General features: G+C 38.6%; 1 protein-coding gene across 1 annotated transcript; it reads right to left on the bottom strand.

Moving 5' to 3' along the window:
• Nucleotides 1-3,855: 3,855 nt before the first annotated feature.
• On the bottom strand, nt 3,856-4,638 carry LOC145491198 (histone H1.0-B-like). The gene has a single exon (XM_081470349.1). The coding sequence runs from the start codon at nt 4,527-4,529 to the stop codon at nt 3,951-3,953; it is 579 nt and encodes a 192-aa protein (XP_081326475.1). The 5' UTR covers nt 4,530-4,638; the 3' UTR covers nt 3,856-3,950.
• Between the last annotated feature and the right edge of the window lie 8,987 nt (nt 4,639-13,625).

Here is a 13,625-nt window from a genome sequence, read left to right on the forward strand (position 1 = left end):
GTTCTGGGCCAAATCGTAGGAGGCTGTTTTGACTACCATAATGCCTACAGTGTTTTTTCCTGTCAAAACGCTTACAATGAAACTCTCCCTCCCTTAGAGAACAAGCCTCGTTGTGAATGCTTTATGCTGAAAATATGTTCACAATGTTAACAAAGGCTTTCCTTCTAAGGAGGGGCGGGGGGGGGGGGGGTTGGTCGGAGCATTTGAATATGTGTTGGATAGTAAACACATGACCCACCTCTTCAATTTGGCACAAAACTGAGTGATCCACTCCTAAATAAAGGTTGAAAATTACATGACCCGTCCCCTATAAAACATGACATTTTTGTTTGCCTAATCCAATAAAATTATGGTTTACAACACAAGTATTTTAGCTTTAAAATTAAAGTATTTCAGTCCTTTGTATGTGTGGGACTATCTTCTTGTGCTTAAGACGCAAATACATCTCTTTATAAATTGCATTTCATAAACAACAAATTTGCGCCAAGTCAGTGTTTCTTCCTGATGCTGGTTCATTTTCGCTCTTCGACTTTCAGCAACAGGCGCTTTTATTTCGCTTTAAAAAGGACTTTTGAGGCATCTTTTAACGAAGTATTGTTCAATTGTTCTAATCCAGATAAGCTTTAGTTTTTATTTTTTTTCCAAGGAATGTTGATAGAGATAAGAGTGATAGAACGCTTACCATTGATGGCACAGACATTAAAAAAGCAGAAATAATGAAAATACTAGGAGTTTATGTCGATGACAATCTTAATTTTACTGAGCATATGAGTGAATTGTGTATTAGGACTAGTCAGAAAGTTGGAGTACTTTCTCGTATATTGCCTCATGTATCATCTAACATCATTTGATATGGCATTTTTGTAAATCGTCAAACAAAAGGAAGCTTGAAGGCATACAAAAGCGAGCCGTTAAGGGCTATATCCGGGGGGTACTCCCTTATATGGGCTAGATAGGTATGTACGGCCCCAGAGGGTATGGTTTTTCAGCCGTTTTGGTCATAAATGGGTATCGAGTTTAGCCGATTTTGGCCATTTTGGTCATAAATAGGGTATAGTTTTTGCGCTCTAGCCTTGATATGGGCATGTTCTTAAGAAGAAGCCACTTGTTCATCATTATCGAAAAGAAAATCAGCAAAAACCTTTTACAAATTATGTTTACGGTAATTTAACATTGGTCTGAACTAAAGAACTAATTATAACGCAGGTCTGAAACAGGGTTTTGATTTAAGGGTTAGGTCATAAATAGGGTTTCGAATTTTTGGTCAGATCATAAATAGGGTAGGGAATATCGCAGATTTTGGTCATAAATAGGGTAAGGGTTTTGGGAAACGGCCGCACAACCCCACCCAATTTCTCTGGGAGTACCTCCCCCGGGGGTTATATACAGATCACAGTCAGACACATACGACAAACTATTAGAACGCGCCGATCTGCCTTCCTTATATAATAGACGCCTTCAAGATACCAGACAACGTGTCCTCCCTTTTCGTACGTAAAGCCTCTACGCATCTGCTACGGAACAGTGATTTTGTGGTTCCATACTTCAATACCACACATTATGGTAAACATACAATCAGATATTTAGGACTTTTGTTATGGCAAACGAACTCAGTAAGGATATAAGAGATGCCTCCACTCTAACTACTTTCCGTAACAGAATCAGAAAACGTAGCTTATCAGAAAACTTAACTTAACTAATAACAGTAATTGCTATCAACTTTGCAGTGATTAGATTGCATTCTTAATAATTTTGATCCTTTTTATCATTTTAGCTCTATTAGTACTTAAGGCCCTTGTCTAAATAATTTAGTAAGTTTAGCATTTTCTTTTTAGTACTAATGGCTCTTGTTTAGTGTACGTCCCCAATTAGTCAGCTAGGGCTAAATACATTTGACACTTAAATTAAAGGTTCTTATCTTATCTTATCTTAATTACTTCCATTTTGAAGCTAAGCTATTTATGTTTGAATTTTGTTTTTGCAGAGAGGAAATTTTAAGTTTGTTTCGTACGTCACTTTCTCCTTGACGATTACGGTCACAAGTGCAATGCATCGATCTTGCTTATTTTCAACCTTATAGCCCTCTTTTGCTGCAGTTTTCAGTTGTAATTCATCAGAAAAGTTTTTTAATTTGCTGTCGTCTGTTAATACGAAATCTGCTGTTTACATGGCTAAATTTGCCATCTAGAAGGTGTCACGTATATTCTAAGACAACGTGCCTTCCACGAACACCAAAGCTGATCAACCTGCAAGTTGCCTGAATCATATCTTTCTACCTATCTATCTACCGCCCTTCACAGGAATCTTACATTAGAAATGCAAACGTAGGAACGTGGCCTATTAAAGCTAATATAACCCTCCACCCCTCTCCTAACACAAACATACGGCCGACGAGGGTACGCCTGGTATATCAACAACAAACAAGAGCATATTACATTAGTGCAGATTATTACCAGCTAGCAATAGAGTTAATAGAAAGTTGTAAACAAAATACAAAGTTGTGCAAACAGCTGAAAACATTTTTGCTTCCAAATTTTGTTAAATATCACCCAGCGTGTATGAATATTTCGGGCAGTCTTCATCGAGGGCTGAGAAAAACTATGTGAAGTGGAAACGACACAAATTTTGAAAACAGAGTGATAAATTTTTGAAGTCTGCAGACTTGGATGGTAAATGCGTCATAGGTATGAGATAGACTAAGCGGAAACTAGATATTTAGCGCAGATCGCCTGAGATATGGAGCAGAACTCCAGATGAAAGCCCTGATACTGCTTGGCTGGAGGCCGAGAATGCAAGGTTTACGGTCAAGTTTTTTTTTACAATAACTGCTGAAATTTTCGCGCGCTCATTGGCTAATTTTCATTGTCAATTTCACAAATTGACGTCAGTTTTTCATGCGTCTGTCCTGTTATTGATCAGGAATTTCGTCATAACATTGTCAAAGTAGCTGTGAATCCACGAGGTGATAGCCGGGTGCATCCGCAGACTACTTTGACAATGTTATAACGAAATTCATGATCAATAACACAAGAGGCCCAATGACGCTTCGCATAAATTATAAATTCATGTGTCTGTCCGCTTATTGACAATGAAAATTAGCCAAAGAGCGCGCGAGAATTTCTGCAGTTATCTGCTACTAATCTCGCAATCTGATTGGCTAATTTGCCGTTGCCGATAAGAGTCCAGACCACGCTTCTCACGTCAATGTGTCATGCAACGCCTTTTTCAGCTCGCGTTCGCAAAAAAAAAATTTTTTTGACTTTGATATTGTGGTAAAAAAACAAATCGAAATGTGGTTTAGCGTGGTCTGTAGTCTTATCGACAACGATACGCGTCACCACAGTGGTCAAAATTTGTTGTGAACTGCGCCTCGTGAGTCCACAACATTTTGACCACTGCGATGACGCGTATCGTTGTCGATAAGAGTTCAGACCACGCCCAACCACATTCGATTTGTTAATTGTACCACAATGGTAAAATTTCAATCTGACGCATATAATAGCCATGATAGGAGGCCAGGGGCCATTTTCCCTTCTTTTTACTAGCGGGGGATGGGGTATCGCATCAGTTCGAAAACAAAGGACTGCAACGGGTGTGCCCCCTTTGTCTGGACAGGGGATATCATGTACAAGATAAAAATGCAATAAATTTAGTCACCACCGTTTCGTTTATAAAATTTTTTTTTCCTTTATTTACAAAACTCTCGTGTACCTCACACATCTGACCTGCACTTTACATAAATAAATTGCTATGAAAAACCTAACAACGGCTGGTAACATACATTCACATCTACAGAAAGAATTCTTAATTCTTATTTCTATATTCTATCTTCGGCACCCTCTGCTACGGCAAAGGTTTGTTTTTTTTTAAACTGAAAGTCAACGGAAACCGCAGTCTTTTAATATAAACATAATAAATGTATGTCAGTCATGAAATATTTTCAAGTTCACTTATTTCTTTCCTTTTGTAGCTTTTTTGGCCGGCTTTTTCGCTGGGCTCTTTGCTTTCTTCGTGGATTTCTTCGCGGGCGATTTTTTGGCGGCGGGTTTCTTTGCTGCTTTCTTTGCTGGGGCTTTCTTCGCGGCCGGTTTCTTTGCAGCCTTCTTCTTGGCTGCAGGCTTCTTCTTTGCGGCTGCTTTCTTTGCAGCAGGCTTTTTAGCTGCGGGCTTCTTCTTGGGTTTGGCTGCCGGTTTCTTGGCGGCAGGCTTCTTCTTTGGTTTAGGTTTCGGCTTCACCTCGGCGGCTTTGTTCACCTTGAAAGATCCGGACGCGCCAACTCCTTTGGCCTGAATAAGTTTACCAGCCGTAACAAGTCTTTTAAGGTTGAGCTTCACCTGGACCCCAACATTTTCTCCAACTTTGTAGTGCTCGGATATGTATTTTGTTATCTTCTGACGCGAGGAACCCGTTCGCTCTTTCAACTCTTTAATCGCAGTGACGATCATTTCTTCGTACTTCGGGTGCTCGGCAGGCTTTTTCGGTGCCTTCTTCTTGGGTGCCTTTGGTGTCGTCGTCGCTGCATCGCCCATGGTGACTGATTATATTAATTTAACAACGAGGTTTCTCGGAAGAAATCGATAGCGAGACAATCAAACTCACGAACCCTCTACTCGGCGTCGCTTGGGGAGAAGTGACGCAGCTACGAACGCGCATCTTAGTTATACATCGAATGCGGACCACTGAGGAAACAGGCACGAAATGTTGCCATTTCAGACCGCCATTGGGCTGGTTGTGCTTCTTGTCCCAACTTTTCGTCGTATACAGGATAATCTCTTCACGCGATTGCCGTAAAAATCATTGGGAATGAAAGCAACTTAGTTTGCGTTCCTGACAGCGGTAAGTTACGTAAAAATCATCTTTGCGTTTTTCAGCAGTTTAACGATAAGCGCAAAACTCCAGTTTGGTTTAGTTTGACATTTTGCAAAGAACCTTTCACAGCTCAGGGAGGATGGAAGGAATTATTACTTTTTGGTTGGTTTAAGAAAGTTAAACCATCTAACTTTACATTTGAGTCACAACGAGGGTTGGCGAACATGTAGAAGTGCGTTGAAAACTTTGTTAAATATAGGCAACAAACACATCTCGACAAGTGGCTGCAAGCTGTCGTAATTGCTTCCCTCGTAAACATTTTCCCTAAAATTCCAATATTTTTTGTATTTTATATTTCTGTGGGTCAAAAGTGATTTCAACAATCAGTAGTACTCGTTTGCGATAGATTTCCGTGGTTGTTTGGTTATTTTAGGCGTTGAAAGTTTTCGAGAAGGTAGTGTTTGGTTCCATACCATCTGAACGTCTCGTCTCGTTTGATCCTCAAAATCTATTCAACTTCGCAACTTTCAATTATTTTGATGGCAATCCGGTCTCAAATTATGGTAAGACAAGTATTTTGGCTTCCAAATTAAAGTATTTCAGTCCTTTGTACGTGTGAGACTATTTTATTGTCTTCAAGATTCAAATATATTTCTTTATGAAATGTATTTCGCAAGCAACAAATTTGCGCCAAGTTGTTTCTTCCTGATGCTGGTTCATCTTCGTTCTCCCTCGACTTTTAACAACAAGCTCTTTTATTTCGCATTAAGAAGGACTTTTGAGGCATTTTTAACGTAGTATTATTCAATTTACTTTCATCTTGAAGCTAAGCTATTTATGTTCAAATTTTATTTTCGCAGAGAGGAAATTTTTAAGTTTGTTTCATACGTCTCTTTCTCAACGAAGTTAACCGCCATCTTGGCGATTACGGTTACAAGTACAATGCATCGATCTTGCTTGTTTTCAAACTTAGAGCCCTCTTTTGCCACAGTTTTCAGTTTAAAGTCACCAGGAGAGTTTTTTTTGTCATCTGGTAAGAAATCTGTTGTTTATGTGGCTAACTTTGCCATCTAGAAGTTGCAACGCATATTCTAAGACAACGCGCCTTCCACGAACACAATATCCATTTTCAAAGGGTCAGTCCACGATAACAGAAGAAGTGCATTTGCAAGTGTTTTGTACCGTTTTATTCCTTAATCAGCTCTCTGATTTAAAGTTAAAAGCATTTTTTCTTTATTTCGATATATAGAGCGCTTTTTGGCCTCATAACATACGAGATTTTGTTGAAAGTTTTTCGTGTCCGTTCGCAGCGTCAGGTCATCGAAGAGCGCCAAGATGTTTCGCTGCGAGTATTGGTGAATAGAAATCCAGTTTGTGTGTCAGTTCTCATTTAATCAGGACAAAAATGATTCAATTCTTTCGTAAATGGTTTGGAAATTGTTTCCTGTGAAATTCTAAGCAAATAAGTCAGTGATCAAGATATTTTTCTGGGTATTTTCGATATTTTTAGTACTTATCCTCGACACACCCTGCCAGCGCTAAGTCGGCTTCCTGCATGTAGTACAATTGTTTACGTCTTGAAAAGCAGTTTAGCAGTCAGTGTATATATTTTACTCTGATCGTGGTTTAATACAGATAAAATTCACTGAAAAAGATCGCTGCATCTTTTCTAAGTCAAAATTTAGGACATGATTTATAGATGGCTGGAGTTCTGTAATAAAGCTTGAATTTCCACGTTTCGTGTCGCCAACCGAACAACGAGACGTATTTTGCATAAGTAATGACGTATACTTTCACTTCCAAAGAAACATTTCGAGATCATTCCCACATATTTATTCTTACTTTGAAATATTCTTTTCATGAGCTATTGCTATAACGTTTTGCTCATATTATGGAAACTTTTCCGCAAAAATAAATTTACATTATCGCATGATAGAATTTGTATTGCAGACGAAAATGTTATAACACAAACTATTTTTGTTTGCAGTGAATAATTTGTCTGGATAATGAAATGTGCTTATTGTAACCCATTGGCCATATTTTATCCATTTGCTTTTAGTGTCTGTTCAAGAAGATGAGGAAGTCGAAGTCGATAACATTGCTTCTCTGAAAATTACTTTGATATTTTTAAAAAACTATTCGAAATGATTATTTTTGAATCATGTAATGACTTTTTCTCCAGTAAGACAGTTAAAAAAAACTGCTATTTCAATTTTTAGGATTTAAGTTGCAAGGCCAGACTTTGATCTCTTTTTTAAAATAATGAGGTCCTTTTAGGAGTTTTTGAATGAGGGATATTAATTTTAGGTAAAAAATTAACAGGATATTTGGGGTAAAAATTAGTGGGATACTTTAAATCTTCAAATTAGCACCTGGGGCACTTATTTAAAATTTCTGAAAAGACTGGGGGTGCTTATTCATGGGAGGTGCTTCAGGTAAAACCATTACCGTATACCTTTGGAGGTGTCTCGCATAGAAGTAATGTGGCGCGTCCGGTTTAAATTGCAGCTATGTAAGCTGTCTAAACCCTTATATCAAATTTATTAAAGCTTATAGCTAGAGCTGACTATTAAACTATACCAGCAATTTTGAAATAAAATGAATTGTTGGATTTTTCACAACCTGTAAATGCAAGCGTCTGAATCACGTTTTGAAGGCTAGAAGCCAAAGGGAATTTGTTTGTTTGCCCTAGAATTTGGACAGAAGCTAGTTTGACATTAAACAAGAAAAATCTTTTTGTACTATCACTGTATATCTTTTTAATCTTATTTTGAAAATGTTCTGTAACTTTTCACTCAAATTAAATATGGCAAATCATATCTCAGACACACTTTTTTAGTGCTTTGGGTCGAGAAATTGAGGAACAAATTAGATTAGTGAAAAAAAAAAATTTGCTTTGTCTTGTATCTTTCAAAAAGTGATTTGGCCACTTGTATTTAGAGCATGTGAAAAATTAGACAGTTCATTTTATTTCAAAATTTGTTTTGGTATACTTTGATAGCCAGCTCTAAGCTTGAATTTGATATGATGGTTTGTATATCTTCGGTTTAAACTGGACGGGCTACATTGCCTCTTCATGAGACACTCCTTAAGGTAAACGGTAACCTTACTTACTTAATTTTTCTTAAATCATGGCTAGGCTGGGCGTGCGAGTGCACTTTTTCGTATTTTCGTATTTGGCCACCATCTTGCATTTGGTAACTGGGAGTTTGGGGTGCGGAAATATTTGCCGAGGGAATAGGCATTAAGTGGAAAAAATGGGCAAGGGGGGAGTGGGAGAGGAAGGAAAAATACGTCATTTCAAGTGCCCCACCCCACCTCTGCACCAACCTTCTACCGGTCAAACATCCAATTACAATCCAAGATTGAGGCATCAAAAACTCGATTTATCTAGCGTTCCACTCCAAAATAATGCCTGTGCTGCTGGCTAAATCATGGCCAGATATAATCTTTTTTTGTAGTACATCAAATATTGTGCATAAACAACAACATAAGCTGTGTATCAACGTACAGAACGTTTCCTAAAGTTTTAATAGCGGCAGAGTTGTTACTCTTGCAATTAGTTTTCCAGACTTGACGTGTTCACAAACTGAAACAGTGTACAAATCTAATATCCCATATGCAGTTAATTAGTTTGGCAAGCATGATTACATATTTAGTATCAATTTTGATTTTTTCATCATGAATATTATCGGCCACGTCCTAATTCCATTGGACTGTGTCTAAGTCCATCAAAAGGATCTTCTCTCTCTTGAAGAACTACATAATGACTAATCCCTTTAACCAGTCTAGGCCTGCTGCAGAAGGTTGGTTGGGCAGCTTTAGGCAATGAATCAGTAGATCTTCACTACCATCCATTGTGATGGTCAATGCACAGTGCTTGAACGATTCAATAATCAGTTGGTTGTGATTAAACATGGCCAAGAAAATACATCCTTTATTGAGTCGATACTTAGAGAGGAGAGGCGAGAAGGTGCTTATTTTAAATTTTGGCTGATAGGAGGGGTGCTTATTTGAGGGGAGGCACTAATTAAACAATTTACAGTATGAGATATTTGTAATAATATTAATAATAATAATAATAATAGAAATAATAATAATAATAATAACTTTAATTAAGTGTCAAATGTATTTAGCACCATTAAATGTGCTAATTGGGGACACTGTAAATGAATAAACACATATTTCAAATATAACATTAACTATTAAGAATCCCAACTGGTTGGACGCTGACCAGTTGGTTATTTACACAATGTGGTTGAGGAGTTGAACTTGGGGCTACCGAGAACAAATCCAGATAGTGGTAGGGTGGACATCCTGAGAGGTCGAGTGGGAATATTCATTTGTTATTTTTGAAAGATTAAATTCACGGGATATAGGATATTTAGGCCAAAAATTATTGGGATAATTGGAATACCCAGATCCTCCAATGGGGCCACTATTAAATCATTACTCATTTTCTTAGCTCTGAAACAAGCTTAGTTTATTTGATGAACATTTTATTTATCCTGTGTTACTGCCACTCTCCCCGAAAGAAAAAATTCGAGTGAGCTTCTGTGTGTTACCCTTGATAATCTAATCAGGGGCACATGATTTTTCCGCAATAAGTAGACGAATGACCACCAAAAATTGGCCCCTAAAAAAAGGTCTTCAGGGGCCACTTTGGCTCTCAAGTAAAATATTCTGGCTGAAAAGCTGAACTGGTTCGGTGATGGTTTGCGGTTTTGTGAACTAGCAATTGTGAATTGGACACATTGCACTCAGAGCTTAATGCATTTTACTGGTGGTGCTTACAAATATCATGAGAATTGGCCATGAGATTTAGGCTTTAAGAACAAGTAGAATTTGGAAGTTTGAAAGCCATTCATCAGCATTTTTTGGCAACAAAATCACTCTATGAGTAGTCTGTTCTTTATCTGTGAATTTTCAGTGGTATTGTCTCAGATCATGCAAAGAGAGCAAGTTCCTTTGTTTTCTCTGTGTGTCATGTTAGATGTTGTGACACTGTTCATTGACTTCATTCCAGGGGTTTTAAGGGATGCAGTGGTCTTAGTGAAAGGGGTACCTCTTCTGTCAAATGGTATACAATTAAGGGTAAGGAGTTGGACCTTGGGATTCAGAGCTTCGGACTGAGCCTCCTCGTATGAAACTTTGTAGAGTACCCCCCAGGCCCTGGTTTGATTCCAACCCAGTACCATAATGTGGGATGAGTTTGTTGTTGGTACTTGCGTTTATCCAAGAGTTTTTTTTTTCTCAGAGTCCTTTGGATTTATTCTCTTCTGAAAAACCAACATGTCCAAATTCTTATTTGACTCAGATAGAAAATCCAGATAAAATTGAGCTGGGGCCAATGTGGCTAATCCTCTTTAATGTTGCGATAGAGGAAACCACATTCATATTAGTGTATTGTAGTTTAGTGTACATTAACCAGCTAGATATTGTAACTACTAAAATTTTCTTTCTTTTTTTTGCAGATGATGTCAAATTATTTGATGCAATTGAATCAGTTTAAGCTAACTTATGCTCTATACATCTGTCAACTTTGTGGTCAGAAAATTATGGGTTGCTGGAAGTTAAAAAGATCTAGAATCAAAGGGAGAGTTTCACGGCTTGGGGCATGCCCAAGCTTTCGTGTGAGAACAAAGTAATTTTTTTTGCTTTCTTACTAAACCGCATGAAAGTCAGCAATAACAGTTGACTTTAATTTGGGTCAGTGAAATAACTGATGTTCAAATTTGACATAACATATTGATGGATTTACGTAGTAAGGGCCTGTTTACAAGGAGGGAGGGTTACCCTAGCAAGCGGGTTAACCCTATCTGGAGGGCAAAAGATAGCCCGGGTTTACAAACAAAATTTTACGGGTAGGGCAGCCCAACAACCTGGGACTTAATGTGTGGTTACACTCAAAGGGTCTCGAAACAATAGAAAGTTAACCTGGGTAGGTGGGTTAACCCTACCTGGACTGTTTACAAGGCAGAAAAGTTAACCTGCCTGCCAGTGTAACCCCATCATGTAGATAGGGTAACCCGCCTACCCGGGTAACCCTAGCTGCCTTGTAAACATGACAAAGAAAAAAAGAGGAAATCTTTGAGTGCTAGATTAACCCGCTTGCTAGGGTAACCACCCTCCTTGTAAACAGGCGTAAGTGTCAAATTTAGTTTTATTTTATGCCTGTGATACTGGTTGTGATCAAAAGTACAACTTCGCAATTAAATTACCTACTTTGTAACAAGTCCCATTTTAAGATAATTTATATTTTTGACATCAAGAGTCAGATCTTTTTTATCTTTTTAAGTTACAACAGATTTTCTCTTTGGGGATATTCAGTGATTCATTGAGGGTTAAGAATAACTGGATGTTATCAGGAAGTTGTAACATTTCTGCAATAATTTATTAAAAATAAAATTGTATTCCACTTTGATTGACATACTGAAGACAGTGTAATAACTTGGGAGATAATTAACCTATGAAAATTGAAACCGTTACGAACTCACAATATGACCAGTTCACAGTTGGCTTGATAGCTCAGTTGGTAGAGCACTGCACCGGTATCGTAGAGGTCATGGGTTCGAATCCCGTTCAAGCCTGAAGTTTTTTCAGGCGTTGTGTATATAACTGCGATAATCAATATGTCTTCTTCTTTGACTTGGCATCCTTCACAAGGTCAGCAAAATCTATTTTTTTCCAAGCGATTATCCACTTCACTATCGACAATGCTATCATTCAGGAGTTTGGAGCATGTTTGGCTCAAAATATTGGCTCAAGAGCAGCCTTAACCCAGAATGGTAGTTAAGGCTCTTCGGAAGCCACTTGGACAAAATCTCTTGGACCGAATGACGTCACGAAAACGCGGCCTTGGCTGCTGAGCACTGTTCAAAATGGCGGCAACGATGTCCAAATTTTGGACTTGTTTGGAGACGAAATTCATAAGGAAAACATGTCCTTTAGAGGGTGAAACTTCAGTGAGTGGCTAAACTTAGCGCAAGGTTTTTATTCGCGTTGACAAAAAATATTACGTTTTTTAGAGTGACCTTCTCCGTTAACATTTAAAAAAATACCCGTGCTTATTCCTGTAGAAAGCTGTCATTTTCCAACAGGGTACATACGGCGTCACGATAATCGTGAAACTATGCGGTAAGTAGAAAAGTGAGGTTGACTTTGTATGAGTTCGTTACATATATCTGAACTGAGTACGAGGAGATTATCGGCGCAAGATTTTGGCAGTACGTACAAAAAGGATCGAGGGCCAATATCCTCTCAGTACGGTCCAGTAGAAGCTTGGTTGATAACACATTTGTTACATGACTGAAAATGTTATAAAAAAAAATCCCACGATCACGGACCAGAAATACACCGTAAACTTCCAGCGTGCAAGTCACACAGTTCACCCTCGGAAAACAAGGACAAGTTTATTATTTTGAGAAACTGAGGTTTCACTATACAACTTTCTCGTCAGTACTTTTCATTACTGACTTTTTTCCTTCCAGAATCGAAGATTTTGGGGAAGTATCATGATTTACATGGACTTTTTTCATGCATTGTTCGAGCTTGCACATTTTTCGAAAGTCTATAGTAGCTGGCGTGACATCAGACCGGAAGTCTCGAAATACTTCTGAAATCTCTGGAAGTTTATTTGTTCAGCTTCGACACGCGTTCGGAAGATTACGGAAATCTTCGGAGATAAGATGCGTCGCGATGGATTCACTGCACTCCAGTGAAACAAGATGGATTGTAGTTGACAAACGTGAAAAATGAAGGTTAAATTTTTCAAGCCGTGGCATCCGTATCTTTGTTGTCGCTAAAAATTTTAACTGATCAGTACGTTTTTCTTCAATAGGCTGATTTAGCAAGAGAACGGGAACGTCACTTGACGACGGCGCGCGCAGTACAAATACCCAAATATGGTCAAATAAGAACAGAATCCAGGTTATTCCGCGCGCCCTGCAGTCGTCATCTGACCATTTTTGGGTATTTGTACTGCGCGCGCCGTCGTCAAGTGACGTTCCCGTTCTCTTGCTAAATCAGCCTATTAACACTAATAGACCGGAGATTGATTCTTGTAAATGTACGTGACGTTCGGCATTATTTGCAATAGATATTAAATGTCGAAGGAGAATTTCGGAGACTGAAATAAGCCTCGGGCAAATAAACTACACTAATTAGGGCCTGAAATATTAGCCTCGGCGCCAAACATGAAATTGTGTGCGAAAAGTTTCCAGAGAATCAAAATGGCGTCGAGAACACGAATCGTCAAAATAGGCGCATTGCTTCTCTCGTAGTTTGACCTTTTATTGGCGCTCAATTTTTAACTTTTTGGGATAGTAACACCCTACAATGATGATGGAACTGAAACGAAACCTGTCTCTTAGCCAGAAAGACGTACTTGCATGTAAAGAATATATGTCCTCAAGCTTGCCGAGTTCATGGCCTCCCCGACAGCCTCGTGCTGTTTAACCTTGTCTCGATGTTCTTATATTCCATCTGAGCTTTAAAATTAGAGGAAGTCTCTATTTTATCGCCTTTATTCCACTGAGATAGCTTCTACTTCGTAGCGGCAGTCATCTTATTTTCTGCTTTTCAGCCCGGGCTGAAATTCCGTTTCCATTACATGGGATTTTTTCAGACTTTTCAGCCCGGGCTGAATTGCGGCCCGGGATGAAGCCTTCTCCATGTAATCGCCAATTTGATTTCATGAGAATTTGTTTCAGAAGCCGGGCAGAAATTTCAGCTCGGCTTACCGGGCTGAAATTCAGCCCGGACTGAAATTCGCCATGTAATCAGGCCCTAAAACATCCTTTTGTTAAAAAATAAAT

This window comes from Orbicella franksi, chromosome 6 (assembly GCF_964199315.1).
Source record: "Orbicella franksi chromosome 6, jaOrbFran1.1, whole genome shotgun sequence".
Lineage (NCBI taxonomy): Eukaryota > Metazoa > Cnidaria > Anthozoa > Scleractinia > Merulinidae > Orbicella > Orbicella franksi.

What these genes read in the sequence shown, in the direction of transcription:
- LOC145491198 (XM_081470349.1), bottom strand. Translation starts at nt 4,529, where the DNA reads ATGGGCGATGCAGCGACGACGACACCAAAGGCACCCAAGAAGAAGGCA.